The 22,408-nt window shown below is 36.7% G+C and overlaps 1 protein-coding gene across 1 annotated transcript in view; it reads left to right on the top strand.

The window, feature by feature from the left end:
* The window catches only part of USP32 (ubiquitin specific peptidase 32), a 217,263-nt gene that overhangs the window by 170,511 nt on the left and 24,344 nt on the right, over positions 1-22,408 (top strand). Inside the window, exons 13-25 of the mRNA XM_044921385.1 lie at positions 1,939-2,134; positions 4,270-4,445; positions 5,623-5,763; positions 9,335-9,452; positions 13,216-13,370; positions 14,267-14,348; positions 15,664-15,738; positions 16,211-16,349; positions 16,606-16,711; positions 18,228-18,401; positions 19,576-19,750; positions 20,414-20,565; positions 22,103-22,214. Of these exons, the coding sequence (XP_044777320.1) occupies positions 1,939-2,134; positions 4,270-4,445; positions 5,623-5,763; positions 9,335-9,452; positions 13,216-13,370; positions 14,267-14,348; positions 15,664-15,738; positions 16,211-16,349; positions 16,606-16,711; positions 18,228-18,401; positions 19,576-19,750; positions 20,414-20,565; positions 22,103-22,214 (1,801 nt within the window). The remainder of the gene's footprint in view (positions 1-1,938; positions 2,135-4,269; positions 4,446-5,622; positions 5,764-9,334; positions 9,453-13,215; positions 13,371-14,266; positions 14,349-15,663; positions 15,739-16,210; positions 16,350-16,605; positions 16,712-18,227; positions 18,402-19,575; positions 19,751-20,413; positions 20,566-22,102; positions 22,215-22,408) is intronic.

Here is a 22,408-nt window from a genome sequence, read left to right as displayed (position 1 = left end):
TTTTTTTTTTTTTTTTTTTTTAACATTTAACATATTGCGGCGCCTGGGTGGCTCAGTCGTTAAGTGTCTGCCTTCGGCTCAAGTCATGATCCCAGGGTCCTGGGATCGAGCCCTGCATCGGGCTCCCTACTCAGAGGAGAGCCTGCTTCTCCTTCTCCCACTCCCCCTGCTTGTGTTCCCTCTCTCGCTGTCTCTCTGTCAAATAAATAAATAAAATCTTTAAAAATATATATATATAATGTATTATTTGTTTCAGAGGTACAGGTCTGTGATTCAACAGTCTTACACAATTCACAGCGCTCACCATAGCACATACCCTCCCCAATGTCTATCACCCAGCCACCCCATCCCTCCCACCCACCCCCACTCCAGCAACCCTCAGTTTGTTTCCTGAGATTAAGAATTCCTCATATCAGTGAGATTGTATGATACATGTCTTTCTTTGATTGGGGGCACCTGGTGGCTCAAGAGTCAGTTAAGTATCTGACTCTTGATCTCAGCTCAGGTCTTGATCTCAGGGTAGTGTGTTCAATCAAGTCCTGTGTTGGGCTCCATGCTGGGTGTGGAGCCTACTTAAAAAAAAATTATTGTGAAAGTTCACATAGCTGGTAAGTCAGAGCGCTGCCCTTAATTCTAACTATATACTCCGCACTATTTTTTATGTGTACATATGTTTTCAGTCACAAAAAAATAAAGGAAACACATCAAAATATCAGCTGTAGTTAATGCTAAATGATGGGGTCATTTAGCATATTTGTGATATTTTTCTATATTTCCTACAGTGACAGTGTAATCTGTAATAAGAAAAAAAATAAATATTAATTTTTTAATATAAAAAAACCTTCCATGATTTTCAGTTTTCAACAGAATAAAGCCTAAATTACCTTGTGTTCGGGGCACCTGGCTGGCTGGCTGGCTGGCTGGCTCAATCGGTAGAACATGCGACTCTTGATCTTAGGGTCATGCTTTTAAGGTCCACATTGGACGTAGAGCTTACTTTAAAACATAATAAATAAACAGGGGCGCCTGGGTGACTCAGTTGAGTGTCCGACTGTTGATTTCGGGTCAGGTCGTGATCTCAGGGTCAGGAGGTCGAGACCCATGTTGGGCTCCACACTTGGCAGGTAGTCTGCTGAGGATTCTCTCTCCCTCTCGTTCTGCTCCTCCCCGCCCTACCCCCACCCCCTGCTTCCCTCTGCAATAATAAATAAATAAATCTTTAAAAAATAAACAGGGGCGCCTGGGTGGCTCAGTCAGTTGAGTGTCTGCCTTCAGCTCGGGTCATGATCCCAGGGTCCTAGGATGGAGCCCCACATGGGGCTCCCTGCTCATCAGGGACCCTGCTTCTCCCTCTCCCTCTGCCTGCTGCTTTGCCTACTTGTGCTGTCTCTCTGTCTCTCTCTCAAATTAATAAAATCTTGAAAGATTAAAAAATTTTTTTAAAAAATTAAATAAACACATATGTACATACATACATCACTCACTCACTTTCTGTCACAGAGTCCTTTGCAGTATGTGTTCCCAGTCTGCCTTACCAGTTTTATTTATACAAACTCTTCCCCTTGGAAAAATCTAAAATTTAGTTATACGTTAAAATGTTCTTAATTGGGGCACCTGGGTGGCTCAGTCGTTAAGTGTCTGCCTTCAGCTCAGGTCATGATCCCAGGGTCCTGGGATCAAGCCCCACATCGGGCTCCCTGCTCAGCGGGAAGCCTGCTTCTCCCTCTCCCACTCCCCCCTGCTTGTGTTCCCTCTCTTACTGTCTCTCTCTGTCAAAAAATAAATAAAATCTGTAAAAAAAAAAAAAGTTCTTAATTGGCAGTAGCTAACTACAGGAGGATTAGAAGCAATAGATAATTTGGGGATTCATTTTTGAAGGCTGCTTAGTTCTTGGATTATTAAATTGTACCTTTTAATCTCTTACTTCATGATTTTTAGGATGCCAGCCCTGTTGTAATTGAGCCATTATCTGTTCTGAATGGAGGAAAATACTCATTTGGAACAGCGGTACATTGTATAGAGCAGAGTGAAGATAGAATCGGAGGAGGCAGCCTCACTTACGTGAACACCACAGAAGAGAAATTTTCAGACAACATTTCTTCTGCATCTGAAGCCTCAGAAACTGCTGGCAGTGGTAAGTATGGCTTGTTTCCCATAAAGTTTATTGAGGGTCACTTCTTAAAGGAGTATACTTTGTCAGAAATGTGCTTCGTAGGATATATTCAGGCTTCTATTCACAGAAATAAGTTTTGAATGAAATGATCAATTATAAAATTCTTGAATACATTAGTAGCTTTACAAAAAGAAACTCTTCTATATTCTACTTCATTAATCTCTCAATTTGAAAATATGTTCACTGTTGGGGTACCTGGCTGGCTCAGTCAGTAGAGCATGAAATTCTTGATCTTAGGGTTGTGGTTCAAGGCCCATATTGGGCGTGGACCTACTTAAAATAAATAAGTTCATTTGTAAAAAAAAAAAAAAGAAAGAAAATATTTTCACTGTTTTCATTGATTAAAGCTACTTCTCTCCGTATTGCTATTAAATTATTTTGTCAATAATTTGAAAGACAATTTTTGAGAAAAGACCGTTTTTAAGAAAATCTAAAATTCCATCTCCAAGACTTTCTCTGCCTTCATTGGATTAAATGCACCCTCATATCAGATTCTACAGACATTTCAGGCTGGCATTGGGGGATTATTTTTTTAAACTATTGAGAAAAAGTCCTAATGCTTCCCATAATCTCCTACAGTCTTTGGTAGGACTAAAACTAAAAACTAAAAAAACACTAAAACTCAGTGTTTCTACACATTTGGGGAAAATGCTTTGATGTTTGTGGCGTAGCTGAGTTGAGCTGATCCTTCTGCTGATAACCGTGGCAGTGCTCTCAACCTTACTCTGTTGTTATTTCATCTTTGAGATCTGGCAAATTGGACAGAGCTAGCATCCTCTCTACAGAGTTCTTTGTAGAATTTACTCCTTCTTGTTCCCCATCTGACATTACAGCGATCATTCAGCAGTCCTAGAAGTTCTGTCTGTGATGAGCTTTAACACCAAGATTATTTTTAACCCTCTCTAAGGTCCTTTTTGATACGTGCTTACTCTGATCTGTGCTATCCATAGGCTGAGCAGTGCCGCAGACGAAAGGTTTAAAGTGACTAATGGCTAGAATGTTTACTCGATTGATGGCTAGAATGGTTAGTCTGTAGTTCAGAGTTGAAAAAGCTTAAAATACCATTGAGGTTCACAACTCTTAAGTCATCATTAATCATTTTTCTGTGTGCATTTTTCTATTGTAACCTGGATGCCTTCCTTTGAAATAAATTTATTAGGGAAGTTCCCTCCTCTCTGGCACTCTTCTTTTAGAGTTCTTGTTTTAGCTCCTTCCCTTTGGTTTAGAGACTTCTTATGACCAATCTACTAAGAACATTTGGAATGCGTTTACAGGTGGAAAAAAAAGAATTAAGGGTGACTATGTGAGATCCCAGGTATTTGGCCATACTTCTTCCTTTTCTATCAGAGGATGTATAATTCTTGTGAATTATTAGATATTTTAGGATGCTGGCCAAATGTTCATTTGGTAACTGTTGGTTTTGGGGGGGGGGTTTGTTTGTTTGTTTGTTTAGATTTGTATTTATTTATATTAGAGAGCATGTGAATGGGGTTGAGGGGCACCAGGGACAGGGTGAGAGGGGGAGAAAGAGTCCCAAGCAGACTCCACACTGAGCTGAGCATGGAGCCAGACGTGGGGCTGGATCTTACAACCCTGAGATCATGACCTGAGCTGAAATCAAGAGTCGGACACTTAACCGACTGCGCCAGTCAGGCGCCTCATTTGGTAACAGTTTTTAAAGCTTTTCTTCCACTTAGTGTTGTGCTAGGTATTGTCCAGAAGGATGACATCTGTATTTCCTATCTTCTGCAGAGTTATCAGAATCTTATGCTGTAGTGACATGCCAACAGAAAAATAGCATTAATCTAATACATGGACATTGAGTTCATATCTTCAAGCCTTTTTTTTTTTTTTTAAAGATTTTATTTATTTGACAGAGAGAGACACAGCGAGAGAGGGAACACAAGCAGGGGGAGTGGGAGAGGGAGAAGCAGGCTTCCCGCGGAGCAGGGAGCCCGATGTGGGGCTCGATCCCAGGACCCTAGGATCATGACCTGAGCCGAAGGCAGACGCTTAACGACTGAGCCACCCAGGCGCCCCCCTATTTATGTATAATAACTAAAAATAAAGAGATTCCATCCTCTTTTCCCTTACAGGCTTTCTGTATTCTGCCACACCAGGAGCAGATATGTGCTTTGCCCGACAACATAACACGTCTGACAATAATAACCAGTGTTTGCTAGGAGCCAATGGGAATATTTTGTTGCATCTCAATCCTCAGAAACCAGGGGCTATTGATAACCAGCCACTAGTAACTCAAGAACCTGTAAAGGTAGGTGATATGACATCTATGTAAAACAATTCTCTTTCAAAAAAGTGGCAAATAAATTTCATTCTAGAGGTTTTAATGTACAGCATGACATTTGTACATTCATGGTTCGTTAAATTAACCTGTTGAAGATGGAAATCTCTGCACAGTATATTTCTGTGAGGATATTTTATGATTTAGTAATTGCATAGAAGTAGTGTAGTAATACTTAGAAATATTCTTACTTATTAGGACAGCTACTTTGAAAAGTTTTATGTGTATGTGGAATTTTTTTCCAAAATAATAATTTCTCAGCCAGTCTTATTTCCAAATGCTCTAATGATTTTTCAAATGATTTGCCTTGAGTTCTCTTTCTTAAATAATTTATTTCGAAAGTTAAAAATAAAAATCTCTTGTGCTATATATATACAATGGAATATTATGCAGCCATCAAAAGGAATGAGATCTTGCCATTTGCAACGTGGATGGAACTGGAGGGTATTATGCTGAGCGAAATAAGTCAAACAGAGAAAGACATGTATCATATGACCTCACTGATATGAGGAATTCTTAATCTCAGGAAACAAACTGAGGGTTGCTGGAGTGGGGGGTGGGGTGGGAGGGATGGGGTGATTGGGTGATAGACACTGGGGAGGGTGTGTGCTCTGGTAAGCGCTGTGAATTGTGCAAGACTGTTGAATCACAGATCTGTACCTCTGAAACAAATAATGCAATATATGTTAAGAAAAAAAAAAAAAGAAGAAGAAGATAGCAGGAGGGGAAGAATGAAGGGGGGGAAATCGGAGGGGTAGACGAACCATGAGAGACGATGGACTCTGAAAAACAAACTGAGGGTTCTGGGGGGCGGTGGGAGGATGGGTTAGCCTGGTGATGGGTATTGAGGAGGGCACGTTCTGCATGGAGCACTGGGTGTTATGCACAAACAATGAATCATGGAACACTACATCTAAAACTAATGATGTCATGTACGGGTATTAACATAACAATAAAATAATAATAATTAAAAAATAACTAAAAAATAAAAAATAAATAAAAATCTCTTTTAGAAAATTATTTTCCGATAACATGAAACTGAGTTGTGACGTATGTGTTTGTTCTCCTGTGTCTAGATTTTGTTAAAACACGAGACTGTAACACTAAAAATACTAAAAATCAACATTTGCATTCCATTCTTTCTAAGGCTACATCACTAACACTAGAAGGAGGACGATTAAAACGAACCCCACAGCTGATCCATGGAAGAGATTATGAAATGGTCCCAGAACCTGTGTGGAGAGCACTTTATCACTGGTATGGAGCAAACCTGGCTCTACCTAGACCTGTAAGTATAACCAATGGTGCTTTATATAAGGAACAGTCCTAGTTGGGTCTTCCATTACTTTTCTATATGAATCTCACTATCCACAAATTAGTTCTTACTAATGGCAACAGAGTACTCAGTACCTGTAAATTAGTTGAACAAAATTTAGATTTCTTTACATTTATTCATTCATTTATTCATACATTTACCGAGCACTGTATTAGTACCAGCTCTACAGTGATGTGCCTGTGGGAGTGGGTGGCTTACCTGGAGCGGAGGGAATAGTCACTGGACTAAATAAAGTCAAGGGATTGTGAGGCTAGGCTATTAAATAAGTCATCCATATAAACGCAGACTTTAGGATAATGTAGGGCTTAGGCTGGAGCAGAACTCTGAGAGCCGGTGCCAAAAAGTTCAGTGAATATAGGGGAAGCAGTGCAATGATTACTTCTGAGACTGTTATTTTTATTAACCACACAGGCATCCAGTTAGGGGTTGGTTCATCCCATAGTTGTTGGTAGATTTTTGTGTTTTGTCTTTTTGAAGGAAGGACAAAAATGATCATAACAGGATGATAACAGGAATCCAAGGCAAGTGAATTCTGATTGTTGCCATTATTAGGATGAGTCATTGAGAGCATAAATAAAATGCTCTAAAGTAATTTAAAAGACTTGAAGTATATAATATCACAATATTAGTGAGTTAACTATACCATTATACTTTTGGGCTTATACAGTAAACAACAGGACTCATACCCTGAATACTCTTTGCGTTGTCAATGCAGTAAATTACTTCATAAGAAGGTTCTTTTTGTAGATCAAGAAACACTCTCCCTCATATAATGTCCCAGATAGAACTTTCTTATACCAGAAAAGTTTGCATAAATGAGATACAGTAACTTAGATCACTTCCAAAGAGAGGAAAAAGTCTGCTATAAAGCCTTAGTCTATAATTTTGATGTTGACTTTGACTTACTAATAATTATGTTTATTAAAAATTGTGTTTAAGTCGGAATCAGGAATTTGGGCTTTGTGTTTGTTGGCTCCGAAAGGTTCCTACTGTATTTGGCATCAGAACTCCTAGAAGATACATATAAATACAAATATACATAGATACATATACATATATATACTTTTATTTATTGGGAGGTGGGGTAGTCCTTCAGTCTTAATTTCTGGTACTTTCCAGCTTTATCGTTATATTCTATATCTGGGAAAACATTGTGATAATTGTGTTTGACATATATATAGTTTGATATTTTAGAGCCTGCCTAGATTTGGATTACCAGTGTTCCAATCTCTAAACCTTAGTTTCTTCCTCTCTCTAAAATGAACATGACCGTATCTACTTCATTAGAGTTGTTTTGATAATTAAATAATACATACAATTAGCACAGCATCTGATTTATGGTAAGTGGTCAGCGAATGCTGACAATTGCTAATATCATCATCATCATCATCATTAAATGAGTTTTTTCAGAGCCTCACACAAGGTCCTATTTTTTACATTGATGTCAGACAAATATTAAAATAATTTTACTAGATCAAAGCTGCATTTGCCAGCTTGATAGAATTTTTTTCATCTCTAAATATGACACATTTGCCTGATTTCAGAAAAAAATGCTGCAAAAAACATTTCAAATGGTGTTTTCAGGGTGCCTGGGTGGCTCAGTCATTAAGCGTCTGCCTTCGGCTCAGGTCATGATCCTGGGGTCCTGGGATCGAGCCCCACATCGGGCTCCCTGCTAGGCGGGGAGCCTGCTTCTCCCTCTCCCTCTGCCTCTCCCCCTGCTCATGCTCTCTCTCGTTCTCTGTAGCTCTGTGTCTCAAATGATTAAATAAAATCTTTAAAAAAAAAAGTAAAATAAAATAAAATGGTGTTTTCAGGTAGAGAATACTAAATGTATTGCCATGGCAAGGTTAAAAGTGAATGCTTTCACCTTCATACTTACATAAGTCATACTACTTATTTAAAAATATCTTTGGGGTGTCTGGGTAGCTCAGTCGGTTAAGCATCTGACTCTTGATCTCAGCTCAGGTCTTGATCTCAGGGTTTTTTCCAAACGTGTGATGATCTCTTTAAGGCAAATTCTTGCACATGGAATTGCATCTCTTGTTTGCCAGTTGCCACTGAAGTTAACAAGTTCAAAGACAAGAATAATTAAAATGTAAATAAATATGTGTTTTTGTATGTGCATAAGAATTTGTTAATTTGTAATTTTTCACAAAATCACTTGTTCTCTTGGCAAACAAGATGCGTTTATAAAAACTACTTCATTATCAGTTCAAATTCTGTCAAAGGTATGTTTTTATGTAGCCTGACAACTACCAATACTGAATTATTAATCTTGCCTCAAATCATATTAAACTAAAATCATAAGAAATTATGGTTGGCTTTGTAGCTATTAGTACCTGTCTAGAGGTGAACAGACTTCGTCCAGCAGTCTTAGAGGAGAATACCAGGGAGAGCAGTTTTACTGCTTATCATTTAAGTAGGATTTGAAAAAGCTCCCAAATGGAGCTTCTCAAGTGCCATACTGTAGCATATCAGGATTTGCGGAATATTTTTAAGAAAAAGTCCTAACGGTTTGGTTCGTAGCATTGTTTTCATTTGGTTCTTTATTGCCCCCTCTTGATATTGAAAAATGCTCTATTGCAGAAGACATTGGTTACTAGGGCAGAGGGAAATAAAATAAAACCTGATCACTTGAGACTGTTAAAGTTTATGTAGGATTTTATGTTTTAAAGTATGTTAATCCTGCTATCCTTTTGGAATACTAAATTGCTAATGTTCTACTCTTAAAACTCTTGGAGCAATATTTTTATAATAAAATGTTTTCCTGTGTCTTTGGGCTGGCAAGCACATTATTGGAGGGGGTTACTGAAAAATCCTGTTTCAACATGAATCTCAATTTTGTTCACCCACTGTAATGGTTTTTATCATAGACAAAAATATATCGAGTCAACCAGTTACAGTAGAACATAGCAAAGTTTTATATGAAAACATTTTTATCCTTACTACTAATATAAGAAATAAAATTTTAAGCAAATTTATAATATTCTTTATATGTGTTAAAAAAACAAGGTATTTTCAAATGATGTCCACTGATAAGGTTTTATGAGAGAAATATGTTCATAAATTTCTGAGAATATTATAAATTCCTACACTTTGGCTGGCAAAATGACTTAGGTAGTTAATGATATGGCCTTCTATACTTTTTGACTTATAACTCCAGTCCTAAGAATTTGTCCCTTAAAGGACATCATTTACATACATGAAGTATGTAAAAGTGAAAAGAATTATAGTGTGAAGGGAATAGAATTATAGATAATATTTAAGATTTTTCCCCTTAATTTCAGTGTTACTCGCTTTTAAATAAAAGAGGAGAAAATAATCACCAGGAGTTCTAATCTTGGAATATGGGTTTAGGACCAGGAGCCTGAGAGTATTTAAATCTATGAATCCCTATAATCTAACATAGATAGTGAACCTATTGAACATTTTAGTTTAAAAATAAATCTCAGAAATTCGGTAAAAAATGACAAGTTTTGTTTCTTTTATAGTGATCACATTATATCTTTTATAACAATAGGTGATCAAGAATAGCAAGACAGAAATCCCAGAGCTGGAGTTATTTCCTCGGTATCTTCTCTTTCTAAGACAGCAGCCTGCCACTCGGACACAGCAGTCTAACATCTGGGTGAATATGGGTATGATGAGCCTGAGAATGTTTCCTCAGCATTTACCAAGAGGTAACTTAAGAATGCAGCAAGAATACCATACATCTCTTTCAAAAACAAAAACAGCCAAGTTGCTCAAAGTCTGGTGCCACTGCACTAACACATATTCCCATCTACTTTCATACGGAATCAGTAAATCGTCTGTGGGGCTTAGATCTATGGTCATGCGCAAGACTAGATGGGGTAGTGGCAAAGTCTCATCATCAAACGGAGAATTGTTTCCTTTTCTGGTTTGTAAGCATACAAAGAAAAAAAGCCATTATAAATTATTTGCTTGTCGTAAGTTAGAATCTGCCAGTTGATGACTGACTGGTCTTTTCAGCTCCACTCAAATTTCTGAAAAGTAATTTCTTTCGCAGTATCATATTTTTGTTTATTTGTTGGTGTTTTTTGGGACTCTTTTGGCAAAACATGGTACATTTCTCATGCTTGGTCCAAGGAGTCTTTATAAGAGACAGATAATATAAAGTGAAGAATATATTTTTGAAAATTAAAATGGCACATTTGCTTTGAAAAACATCAAGCCTATCAAAATGACATATAAGTTCCCATTTTAATGTATTGCATGCAGAAAGTTCCCCTTTGATTTCTCTGTGAGGTTCAATTTTATTGACAGGCAGGACTTGCTCTGTGCTTTTGCTTTGCAAATATTTGACATTGTTCTTCAGCAGAAATAATGAGTTACCCATTTACACAAGGTCTTACTTTGTGTAACAATGCCAGAATGTTATTAATATAACTTAGGATGCAAGAACTACCTTTGAACCCAAACCAACCCTGTAAGCACCATTCCTCCTTTGAAATCAAATAGTTTTCTGTCTTCCTTAAAGGTTTTAGTCACATAATATATTGGATATTCTTACACATATTGTTTGGTAAGAATTATAGCAAAGCATTGGCTTCTGCCTAACCAAACTTGGGGAAAATGTCAAAATCGAGGAGCAGTGAAATAGAATCACTATGAAACATTCTTGATTTAATTTTCCATTGAATAAAAATATTCACCTTGCTTCCATGGCACCCATAGCATATATCTTTCTCAATTCTCTTTGAAAGATAACATGAGAGGCAAGATGTGTTGTTGTGCTTTTAGTAAGTACTCTTTGTAACTCTTGTGCTGATCCTAGATTTTTGCTGCTTCTGTAAATTCCACTAGATTTGTTGGTGCTATTCAAAAACACAGAATTATGTGTAATAAGTGGCTGCCTGCTTAATGAGCTATGCTATAAAAACTGTCTAGAATTCAAATAAATTTATGTGGCTTACGACAATAGAAATTGACTTGGACACTACACTTGCAAATGCTTCTGAATCCTAGAACTGGGTAGTTATGCTCCAAATTTATTCTTAATTTGAAATTTTATTCCTTACTAATTAATTCTGAAATCAATCATTAATCATTTTGAAGTTTATGAAAATATGCTTTCTTGCTGTAATCTTATAACTAATCCTCTGATGTATAATTGGAAAATTTTGCTCTTTTATTTTCTGTTAAGAATTATCCTTTGCTTGCTATCTGATAGTAAAATATTTGCTAGGCTATGTGTTTAAAAATTGATCATGGTTGGGTTTTGTTCTGCCATAACTTATTTTTCATCTTTCTTATTACTCAATGTATTAGGGCTGTTTACTAGACTCTTTTATTACTTCTGAAGTGATGGGTGTACAAACTGTGACACAGTTAACAATGACTTAAACATAGCCTTGTTGACAGATAAGGCTACAGGGTCTTTGTTTCTTATATGGTTTTTCAGCCTATTTTAGGTGAGTGAATTCTTTTTGGAAGCTCTTAAAAAAGCGGATGATGGGGCACCTGGGTGGCTCAGTCATTAAGCATCTGCCTTCGGCTCAGGTCATGATCCCGGGGTCCTGGGATCAAGCCCCACGTCAGAATCCCTGCTTAGTGGGGAGTCTGCATCTCCCTCTCCCACTCCCCCTGCTTGTGTTCCCTCTCTCGCTGTGTCTTTCTCTGTCAAATAAATAAAATCTTAAAAAAAAAAAAAGCAGATGATACAAGTACTTTTCTCTGCTTTGTTTAGTAGGTGAAGATTCAAAGGCATTTAATAAGAGGAAAAAAGCTAAGTCTCCATTGGATGGGTAGAAAATTACCTGGCATGTATAATTGTACCCTGGATGGATTACATTGATATGCTTTATTTTTGTTTTGGGCTGCTTAGTAAACTATAACCTACTATAGCTAGAGAGGACCATTTTAAGCTACAGCTCTTGCCTGGGTTTTTGGCTGAATAGTTAACCAAGGTTTAGTTAATTGTTTTAGCAACCTGTTTTTAACTTCCGTAATCTCGTCACTTCATCCCCCTTCTCTTTTGAAGTAGGTGGTTAAACTTGATATATTCTTTCTTCACTTATCTCTCTTTCCCCTTACTACCATTCTTTTTGTTTCTTGAGCCCTCTTGGAATTCAAGATCATGTCATCTTATTTTGCAGGCAGGTCATATGGTTTTCATGCCTCCTGCCTTTTCAGCGGGGCAATTTTTTTTGTCATGGGAAGGTTCTTGGTTTCATTTTAAACTCTGGCCATTGTAGTGTCTCTGCCTATTTAGAATTTTAAGTAAAAGTTTCTTGTGTAATTGTACTTCTGTGCCTGGTATTTGGGGCACTCAATTACTGGGAGTGATGGTATTAGTAATTCAAAGACAGTTTATTTTAAGAAAGTGGGTCACGTTGTTAAATAACAAAAATTCAACCAAGTAAATTTTAAAGATCTAATTGGCTTTATTAATTGATTTATGAATCTGGCAACATCCCTTCTAGCAAGTAGAGGGGTGCTCCCAAGAGCTACAGAAAAAAAAAGAAAAAAGTTTTTTTTTTTTTAAAGATATTCTTTTTTTTTTTTTTTAAAGATTTATTTATTTATTTATTTGAGAGAGAGAATGAGAGAGAGAGAGAGAGCATGAGAGGGGGAGGGTCAGAGGGAGAAGCAGACTCCCTGCCAAGCAGGGAGCCCGATGTGGAACTCGATCCAGGGACTCCAGGATCATGACCTGAGCTGAAGGCAGTCGCTTAACCAACTGAGCCACCCAGGCGCCCAAGAAAAAAGGTTTTTAAAGGTAGAGAGGGAGTGGAAAAAAGGAAACTCTTCACAAAGATTCCATTGTTTTAAGCAAGGTCTTCCTCTTAAAGGGAATAGTAGGGTCTATCAATAAATTTCCTAGTACTGACCAGGAAATTCCCATGTTGACCGGTTAAAGGTTACATTTCTAGGGATTTGAAACTGCAGTTAGGTCAGGTATTAAGTCTTGGTTTTAGAGCTTTAACATAAGTGATCCCATTTGGGGCCAGTGGTTTTCTTTTTAACAAATTCAGTTTTCTGTGGAATTCTTTTGAATGAATCCAGTTATCTGTGGAATTCAAATCAAGTCCCATATGATCTTCCCCATTCTTATATTGAATATTGATTTTGCTATTGAGTGTGACCCTGCTGAGGGCAGCCAAGATACCGTGTCTGTTGTTGATACTTGCCACTCCTCTTGGGATCCAAATATTGCCTGTTACTTGGGCTTCTGGTCTTGTTGCTCTTCCTTCCAAAGTTAAGGCTTTGAACTTAAACACAGTTGGTCTCCTATCTTAATTTTAAAGCTTCTTAATTTATAAAATTATTAATCCTATAATTCTCATTTCTCATAATTATTTCCTAAAACAGTCATTGCTGAGTGGGGTGCTTTTTTTTTTACACCTTCCTTTTTCCTTATTATGATTACCATGACCATAGGAAATGTACCTTCTCCGAATGCGCCATTAAAGCGGGTCTTAGCCTATACAGGCTGTTTTAGTCGAATGCAGACCATCAAGGAAATTCATGAATATCTGTCTCAAAGGCTACGCATCAAAGAGGAAGATATGCGCCTGTGGCTCTACAACAGTGAGGTAAGTCATTTCCTGTTGTAAGGTGACTTGTACACATGCTGAAAAAGATCCGAACAGTACAAAAGTATATAGTGAAAATTCCTCATTCTCATCCTCTGACCTCTGTCTTCCATCCTCCTCAGAAGTAGTGCTATTAATTGCTTATGTATTCTTCCTAACATATGCAGTATGTTTTCAGATTATACTCTGAAATTGGATCATAAGTAGTTTTAACCAGTTCTCTATTCCATTGTTCCCTCTTTATATCCTCCTGTGATCACCATTGAGAGGCAGTATAGTATAATAGTTAAGAGCACAGTTCCTGGAGCCACACTGCCAGGGATTAAATCCTGGCCCTGCCACTTGTTTAGTTGTATAACCCAGAGCAAGTCACTTAACTGTCTCAATTTTCTCATGAGTAGGCGGGCAACATAATAGTATCTCCCTTAGAATTAAATAACTTAGTTTTGTGAGCACAAACAAAAACATGTAATTCTACTGTAGGACTTTGATTTTATATTTTTGGTTCCTGGTAAGTTTCATCTTGATCATAAGCATGTTTACTGAATTTCATACTAGATAGTAAAGAAAATTTCTTTTGTACAAGTGCTTCAGAAAAATCTAAATCTCAATGAATTTTAGTTTGATGTGTGATGAATCTTCCGATCTCCCCAAAATTCTGTTATAATTTTGTTTTAGAGCATAAAGTATTTGTTTATGAAGTTGACATTGTTTTTCTCTCATTTGGTACCTAAATTATAAATATTTATGAACTATAATATGCGAAATATCTGTCACATGAGTTAGAGAACTACAAGGACATGTTTAATTGTTTTAATTATCATTCATTTTTATTTCCTTTTCTGTTTCAAGTTTAGTAATCAAATTAACAGAAACATTTTCTCCTCCATACACAGAATTACCTTACTCTTCTGGATGATGAGGATCATAGATTGGAATATTTGAAAATCCAAGATGAGCAGCATCTGGTAATTGAAGGTATAAGATGGAAGCATGCATCTATATTAGATTTTAGGGAAAGAATTTAAAGATTTAGTTACTAATAATCTTTTATAATTTTTCTGACTATTATTTGATCATTATATTCTTTATAGTCAAGAAAAACCATTAAGCTCTTATGTAATCCTACATACTATCTAGAGTGCTTTAAAAGAAAAATATGGGGCGCCTGGGTGGCTCAGTTGGTTAAGCGACTGCCTTCAGTTCAGGTCATGATCCTGGAGTCCCGGGATCGAGTCCCGCATCGGGCTCCCTGCTCGGCAGGGAGTCTGCTTCTCCCTCTGACCCTCCCCCCTCTCATGTGCTCTCTCTCATTCTCTCTCTCAAATAAATAAATAAAATCTTTAAAAAAAAAAAAAAGAAAAGAAAAATAAAAGAAAAATATGTCTGCTTTCATTGGTTGGCAAGGAATAGAAACATTGGGTAGAAACAAGTGAATTCAGTTATAAATTTATAAAATTTCAACCTGCGTTTCTGAGTTTGAGTAAGAAAACTAACTTTCTGGCATAGTTAGTGGCCGAGGCTTTCATTAGTCATCAAACACTGGTCACTCGCCAACAGAACTTGTATATTCACACATAGATTTACACACTGACATGGACATGTCACTGTAAACTTAAAATGTATCTTTCCCCTTCAGGATTTTTGGAAACATTGCAGACTGCCTTTGTATTAAAATAAATAGATTATAACACCCAGTGCTCTATTCAATACATGCCCTCTTTAATACCCATCACCAGGCTAACCCATCCTCCCAACCCCTCCCCTCTAGAACCCTCAGTTTCTTTCTCAGAGTCCATAGTCTCTCATGTATTGAATGGAGCACTGGGTGTTATATGCAAACAATGAATCATGGAACACTACATCAAAAACTAATGATGTAATGTATGGTGATTAACATAACATAATAAAATAAAATAAAATTTAAAAAAGAAGTTGAAAAAATAAATAAAATAGATTACTCTAACAGTTGTCATAATTTAAGAAGGAATTGTGATAATTCTAATACATTAAGTTTAAGAGCTTTAATTACTTCTATAGATGTTTGAGTATAATTTTAATTCAGGTTGGTAATTGAGGGAATAGCTTACTAATGAATTCTAATCAAGTAGCTATAAAGTCCCCAATATAAAGAGTTGGAATGGTTTCAGAATCAATTACTAAAATTAACTCAATTTTTTTTTTCAGTTTCTGATTTAGAAATAAGAAAAAAAATTTTTTTAAACAGAAGCAATTGAGTGGGTGTGATTTGAATGGATAAGAAATTAACACGTTCCTCTCTCTGTCTTTCCAGTTCGCAACAAAGATATGAGTTGGCCTGAGGAAATGTCCTTTATAGCAAACAGTAGTAAAATAGATAGACACAAGGGTAAGTCTCTGGTTAATTATTTCTAAAGAGATTATCTTAAAATTATTCTTTTTTTCTTTCTCAACTATTGAAGTGTTAACAACTTTTGGCTTTCTAGTTCAAAATTGATTAGGACCCCTTTTTCTTTTTCCTGGAGTATCATTTTTTTTTTTCTAAACTTGCAATTAAATAATTTATATATTTTTAAAGACATAATACTAGGAGAGAATTGTTTGAATTGTAAAAAACTATCTTAGCAGTTAGAGAATCTTTGCTAGTTTTAGATCACAAATGAGCTTGGATTATCATGATTGCCAGTGACTCTCTATGAAAAACCTTCTCTACTTTGGCATTCCAAGACCAGATAAAGAAGTTTTAGCTCCATTTAGCTGATTAAAAAAAATTAAAAAATCGTTGCGTCAAATACAAGTAACTGGTCTGCCTGCGACATCTTACTATAGTTAGGCTTCCTTCTCATAATTGTTTGTTCCAGTTCCCACAGAAAAAGGAGCCACTGGTCTGAGTAACCTGGGAAACACTTGCTTCATGAACTCAAGCATCCAGTGTGTTAGTAACACACAGCCACTGACACAGTATTTTATCTCAGGGAGACATCTTTATGAACTCAACAGGTAATATTTCTTGGTTCATTACCCTCTCTTTATGACTTTGATATGAACCCACTATCACTTAAATCTCTTTCTTCACCCTGGGGGAGAAAAGACTTATCTTATTTGCCCTATTTAGTATGAAATAAGGGGCAAGGAATACTTCTCTTGTTTTAAAAAGAAATTTTGATGTGAGAAAATAGATGCTAGACATTTCTGTGCCCATGTGATTGTGATTTATGAGAACCTTTGGCAACAAATTTTCCTCTCGAACTTCTAGGACAAATCCCATTGGTATGAAGGGGCATATGGCTAAATGCTATGGGGATTTAGTACAGGAACTTTGGAGTGGAACTCAGAAGAATGTTGCCCCATTAAAGCTTCGGGTAAGCAGATTAAAATAATACGAAAGTATTAAGTCCTAAGCAGTTGTTTAAGTAACTGATTTTTTTCTACACGCTTTTTATGTTTAGCTTTTTAGCTTTAGTTTAACTAATGTGTTTTAGATCTTTCATGAGACATAAACTAGGTGTCAAATATTTTTACTTGCTCAAATATATGTAAAATACTGCTATAGATGTAGTGTCAGGAAATGATCAAAGTCATAGTCTAAATTTGGGATGTCGTTCAGTTTACTAATTTATCAAATATCTGTATACATAGTAAATCTTCCTTTGTTAGTCCTTTTACTGTTAGCAATATTCTAACTGCAGGGTATACCTCTGAGCCTAGTAAATGATACTCATGCCTTTTTAACATTACTAAGATAATTAGTTCTATCTATAGAATTGTTTTTTAAGATTTTATTTATTTATTTGACACATAGAGAGAGGGCCAGAGAGCACAAGCAGGGGGAGTGGCAAGCAGAGGGAGAGGGAGAAGCAGGCTCCCCGCTGAGCAGGGAGCCCAATGTGGGGCTCAATCCCAGGACCCTGGGATTGTGACCCAAGCTGAAGGCAGATGCTTAACCGACTGAGCTATCCAGGTCCCCCACCTATAGAATCTTAAAAAGCAGCAAGAGGGGCACCTGGGTGGCTCAGTCAATTAAGCATCCAACTCTCTCAACTCAGGTCTTGATCTCACGGTGATGGAGTTTAACCCTGACATTGGGCTCTACACTGGGCATGGAGCCTAATTTAAAAATAATTAATTTAATTAAAAATAAAAAGCAGAAAGAATGTATATTACTGAAATTCATGGATACAAATTTTATATTATATGTAATAAAGTTAGGATTATTATTTTTAGGATTATTTTTTATCTTTATTTAAAAACAATACAAAAACTTTTTTAGATTAAAAATTAATCATAATAACTAAAACTTCGACTACTTAACCACTTCCAAGCACTGTTCTAATTACTTTATATGTATTAACTCATTTAATCTTCTAAGTAATCCTAGAATGTAAAGCAATATTATTATCCTCATTTTATGGCTTAGGAAACTAAGGCTCAGGGCAGTTAAACAGCTTGCCGAAGATTATAAGCTAGTTAGTTAAGTCCTCACAGTTAAACACAAGGCTATTCTGCCTCTAATAATAAAAGTTAGGATACAAGACTAGAAGAGTTAACTGCAAAAGAAAACTATAACAGGAACTTTTTCAATGAGAGCAAAGGCTATTTTAATATTTCTGTCCTGTCTTAAATAATATCTGTGTACCTAAAGAACTGCTTATATGATACTGAACTGGGACACAGTATTGGCCAAAATACCTTTTTTTCCTTGTCATTTGAGATTAAGACTAGAAAGATTTTGTGATTATTCAAAATATATTTGCTGAAATTGAGGCAGACTAAATACTGTTTACCTTCTCCTAATGCCTCTGAATGAATGATGGGGCATATTCATTCCAAATTTTATGGGGTAGCAAATAATGAGTTTGATTCCTGTTATATTTATAGTGGACCATAGCAAAATACGCTCCCAGGTTTAATGGGTTCCAGCAACAAGACTCCCAAGAACTTCTGGCTTTTCTCTTGGATGGTCTTCATGAGGATCTCAACCGAGTCCATGAGAAGCCATATGTGGAACTGAAGGACAGCGATGGCCGACCAGACTGGGAAGTAGCTGCAGAGGTTTGTCAGTTTTGAATTTCTAATGTAAGCAATAGATCAAATGTTCTGACCACGAATGTGTGTTGCACAGCTTAAATGCTAGCTAAACTATTCTGTGATCAGAATTGTACTGTGGAAGTGAAGGAATTTATATTTCTCTGTTTAATTCTTGTTCAGTAACACCAAAACAAAGCATCTTTTTTTTTTTTTTTTTTTTTTTTTTTTTAAAGATTTTATTTATTTATTTGACAGAGAGAATGAGAGAGACAGACAGCACATGAGAGGGGGGAGGGTCAGAGGGAGAAGCAGGCTCCCCGCCGAGCAGGGAGCCCGATGCGGGACTCGATCCCGGGACTCCAGGATCATGACCTGAGCCGAAGGCAGTCGCTTAACCAACTGAGCCACCCAGGCGCCCCAAAACAAAGCATCTTTAATGCAGGTTTTAAAATGTTGCCTTTTTACATTGTAAACTTTTGGGAAAGAATGTAGGAATAATTATTCAGTAGAACTTGGGAGTCCCCATAATTGCTAAAATAATGTATACAGTGACCAATAGACATGTTTTATCTGCCTTTTAATGGATAAAGAGCTTTAATACTCATCACTGTCACCATGGTAAGAACAAAAAAATAGGATTTTCCATCTGTATTTAATATCATATAGGTTGAACAGAAAGAATCACATTCCATTCAAGAACTGGTTTTCTGGGGCGCCTGGGTGGCTCAGTCATTAAAGCTTCTGGCCTTCAGCTCAGGTCATGATCCCAGGGTCCTGGGATTGAGCCCCGCATCGGGCTCCCTGCTCGGCAGGAAGGCTGCTTCTCCCTCTGCCACTCCCCCTGCTTGTGTTGCCTCTCTCATTGTCTCTCTCTCTCTGGCAAATAAATAAAATCTTTAAAAAAAAAAAAACAAAAAACTGGTTTTCTGTACTATCTCAGTAGGTGGTACCTTTTACATTACATATCTGCATTGTAAATTTACAGGCAGAAAGCTTCCATGTTTTAAATGAAGATTAAGGATTATGTTCTTTTTTTTATTGGGGTATAGTTTGCATACAATATTATATTAGTTTCAGAGGATTATATTCTTGACATTTAAACCTAATAGATTTAGCCAATTTATTTGAATTTGTGTAGAAATAATTATCTTTTGAATTTTGGGGGAAAAAAAAGTTTTCTAATCTTTTTCCTTGCTAGGCCTGGGACAACCATCTGAGAAGGAATAGATCAATTGTTGTGGATTTGTTCCACGGGCAGCTGAGATCCCAAGTCAGATGCAAGACATGTGGGCATATAAGTGTCCGATTTGACCCTTTCAATTTTTTGTCTTTACCACTACCAATGGACAGTTATATGCACTTAGAAATAACAGGTAGGTCACAAAGTTCCGAAAAATTACTTCAATACATTCTTTTACCTTATCCAGGTAACCCGAATTTGTAAGTATAGTCATTTCTTTATAATGCATTCTCATAAAAATTGGCCAGCATGTTATAATCTAGCAATCTAATTTTAGGCATAATTTGAAGTTTGAAAGACCTGGAGTATAGGTCCAAGCCATGTACCCATTGATTCCTCTACTGTTTCAAACATACTAGAAACTCTTTAAAATCTTGCAAAGCCATTCACACTTCTATAGCAGACGAACATAAAAAAAATAATGATTTCATTCAATATCATCCCCGAGTACTATCTATTGTAGTTTACAAATAAAATAAAAATTCTAGACTGAGGGGCATCTGGGTGGCTTAGTCGGTTAAGTGTCTGCCTTCAGCTCAGGTCATGATCCCAGGGTCCTGGGATCGAGTCCCACATTGGGCTCCCTGCTCAGCGGGGAATCTGCTTCTCTCTCTCCCTCTGCTGTTCCCCCTGCTCGTGTTCTATCCTTCTCTCTCAAATAAATAATAAATAAAATCTTTAAAAAACAAATTCTAGACTGAAATGTTTGCTGTTTCCAAGTCACACACACACACACACAGGAAAGCTTTCAATGAAACCTGCATTTTACTGATAAAAGATGTTTTTTCTTTACTAGTTATTAAGCTGGATGGTACTACCCCTGTACGATATGGACTACGACTGAACATGGATGAAAAGTACACGGGATTAAAAAAACAGCTGAGCGATCTCTGTGGGCTTAAATCAGAACAAATCCTTCTTGCAGAAGTACATGGTTCCAACATAAAGGTAATATTAACTATTCTTTCTAAGAAACCCTTGATTCCATCCTTCAAAGATCACAGTTTTCTCGGGGCGCCTGGATGGCTCAGTCGATTGAGTGGCTGACTCTTGATTTCAGCTCAGGTCATGATCTCTGGGTCCTGGGATCAAGCCGTGCATCCACCTCCATGCTCAGTGGGGAGTCTGCTTCTCCCTCTATTCTTCCCCCCACTCTCTCAGATAAATAAAATAAATCTTTTAAATAAAAAAAAATCACAGTTTTATCAATTAATGACTGAAGGAGATATTAATAACAGCAAAAACTGAACAAAAAAATGTCTCAAGTTTCCCATCCCAGAAACTTTAAAAAGGGTTATCTGCCAGCATAAAGAAGTAATAATGATAGTGGCATTTTTAAAGAAGGGAAATACATAAGTCCAGTGCTATCTATATGGAGTAATCTAGCTGTGTCACTACAGAATAGAATTCCCCCATTGACTACTGCTGCTACACTTTACAGCTCTTCTATATTACCACACTCACTAGAAGTCTTCCTAGGTTAAAATTTTATACATATTTATAAATGTGTGCTTTTACTGTTTCTTTATGAATATATACACCTGGCCTTTCAATACTCTTAAGAAGTTAGAGAGCAAAGACAAATTGACATAAGTCACTTCTTCCTGCATACCAGCTACAAAAATAAGCAATTTAACAAATATATTGCCTAAAACTAATATTACACCATATGTTAACTAACTAGAATTTAAATAAAAACTTGAAACAAAAAAATAAATTTAGGTGGGGTGGGATGGGGTAACTGGGTATTGGGCATTAAGGAGGGCAAGTGATGTAATGAGCACTGGATGAATAACTGAACTGTACATCTGAGACTAATGATACACTAATTGAATTTATTTTATTTTTTTTATTAAAGATCTTATTTATTTGACAGAGACAGCGAGAGAGGGAACACAAGCAGGGGGAGTGAGAGAGGGAGAAGCAGGCTTCCCGCTGAGCAGGGAGCCCGATGCGGGGCTCAATCCCAGGACCCTGGGAACATGACCTGAGCCGAAGGCAGATGCTTAACGACTGAGCCACCCAGGTGCCCCCACTAATTGAATTTAAATAAAATAAGTTTAAAAAAAATTTTAATAAAATAATAAATATGTTACCTACCCTGAATTGAGCTCATACCATTGGCATTATTAATATTTATCTTTGGGTATGAAACTCACCTAATTGATGTTTTTCTCATGTGTAAAGCAAAGGTAAGAACTCTCTGAGGTTGGGGTTTAGATGCTTGAAACGAGGGACAAAACTTAAGGAGCCAGTTGTACACAATATACTTCTTTCCTATGGAAAGGGATAACGGTTTTGTCAGTAAGGTTAGTTTTCAGTCAGTTTATCAAGCTTTCATCTTTTAGTTGTTTGAGAAAAATTAGTCATCTTGTTTGTTTTATTGGTGAAAGCAACTAAGACATTAACTTGTATGTATCAGAGAGATGATTTTCCATTTTATCTGAAGCATTTCCCCCTTCTCATCTTACCTCTTTTTCTGTAGAATTTCCCTCAGGACAACCAAAAAGTACGACTCTCAGTAAGTGGATTTTTGTGTGCATTTGAAATCCCCATTCCTGGATCTCCAATTTCAGCTTCTAGTCCAATACAGACAGGTAAGGTAGAACTAGAGCTGCTTCTTGTGATTTTAGCTTTAAATACTGGGTTTATATTTGTTTGGGCTAAGGATATTTGGGCAAAAGAATTTTGGAGCCTGATGGAAACCTTGGTGATCATTTGGCTCAAATTCCTCATTTTTTAGACAAGGAGCCTAAAATTCAGGCAATGTAAGTGACAATGTAGATGCTTA

Source organism: Neomonachus schauinslandi, chromosome 15, assembly GCF_002201575.2.
Source record: "Neomonachus schauinslandi chromosome 15, ASM220157v2, whole genome shotgun sequence".
NCBI classification, from domain to species: Eukaryota; Metazoa; Chordata; class Mammalia; order Carnivora; family Phocidae; genus Neomonachus; species Neomonachus schauinslandi.
The sequence above is the reverse complement of the archived record's forward strand: the minus strand, read 5'-3'. Positions and strand labels throughout refer to the sequence as shown.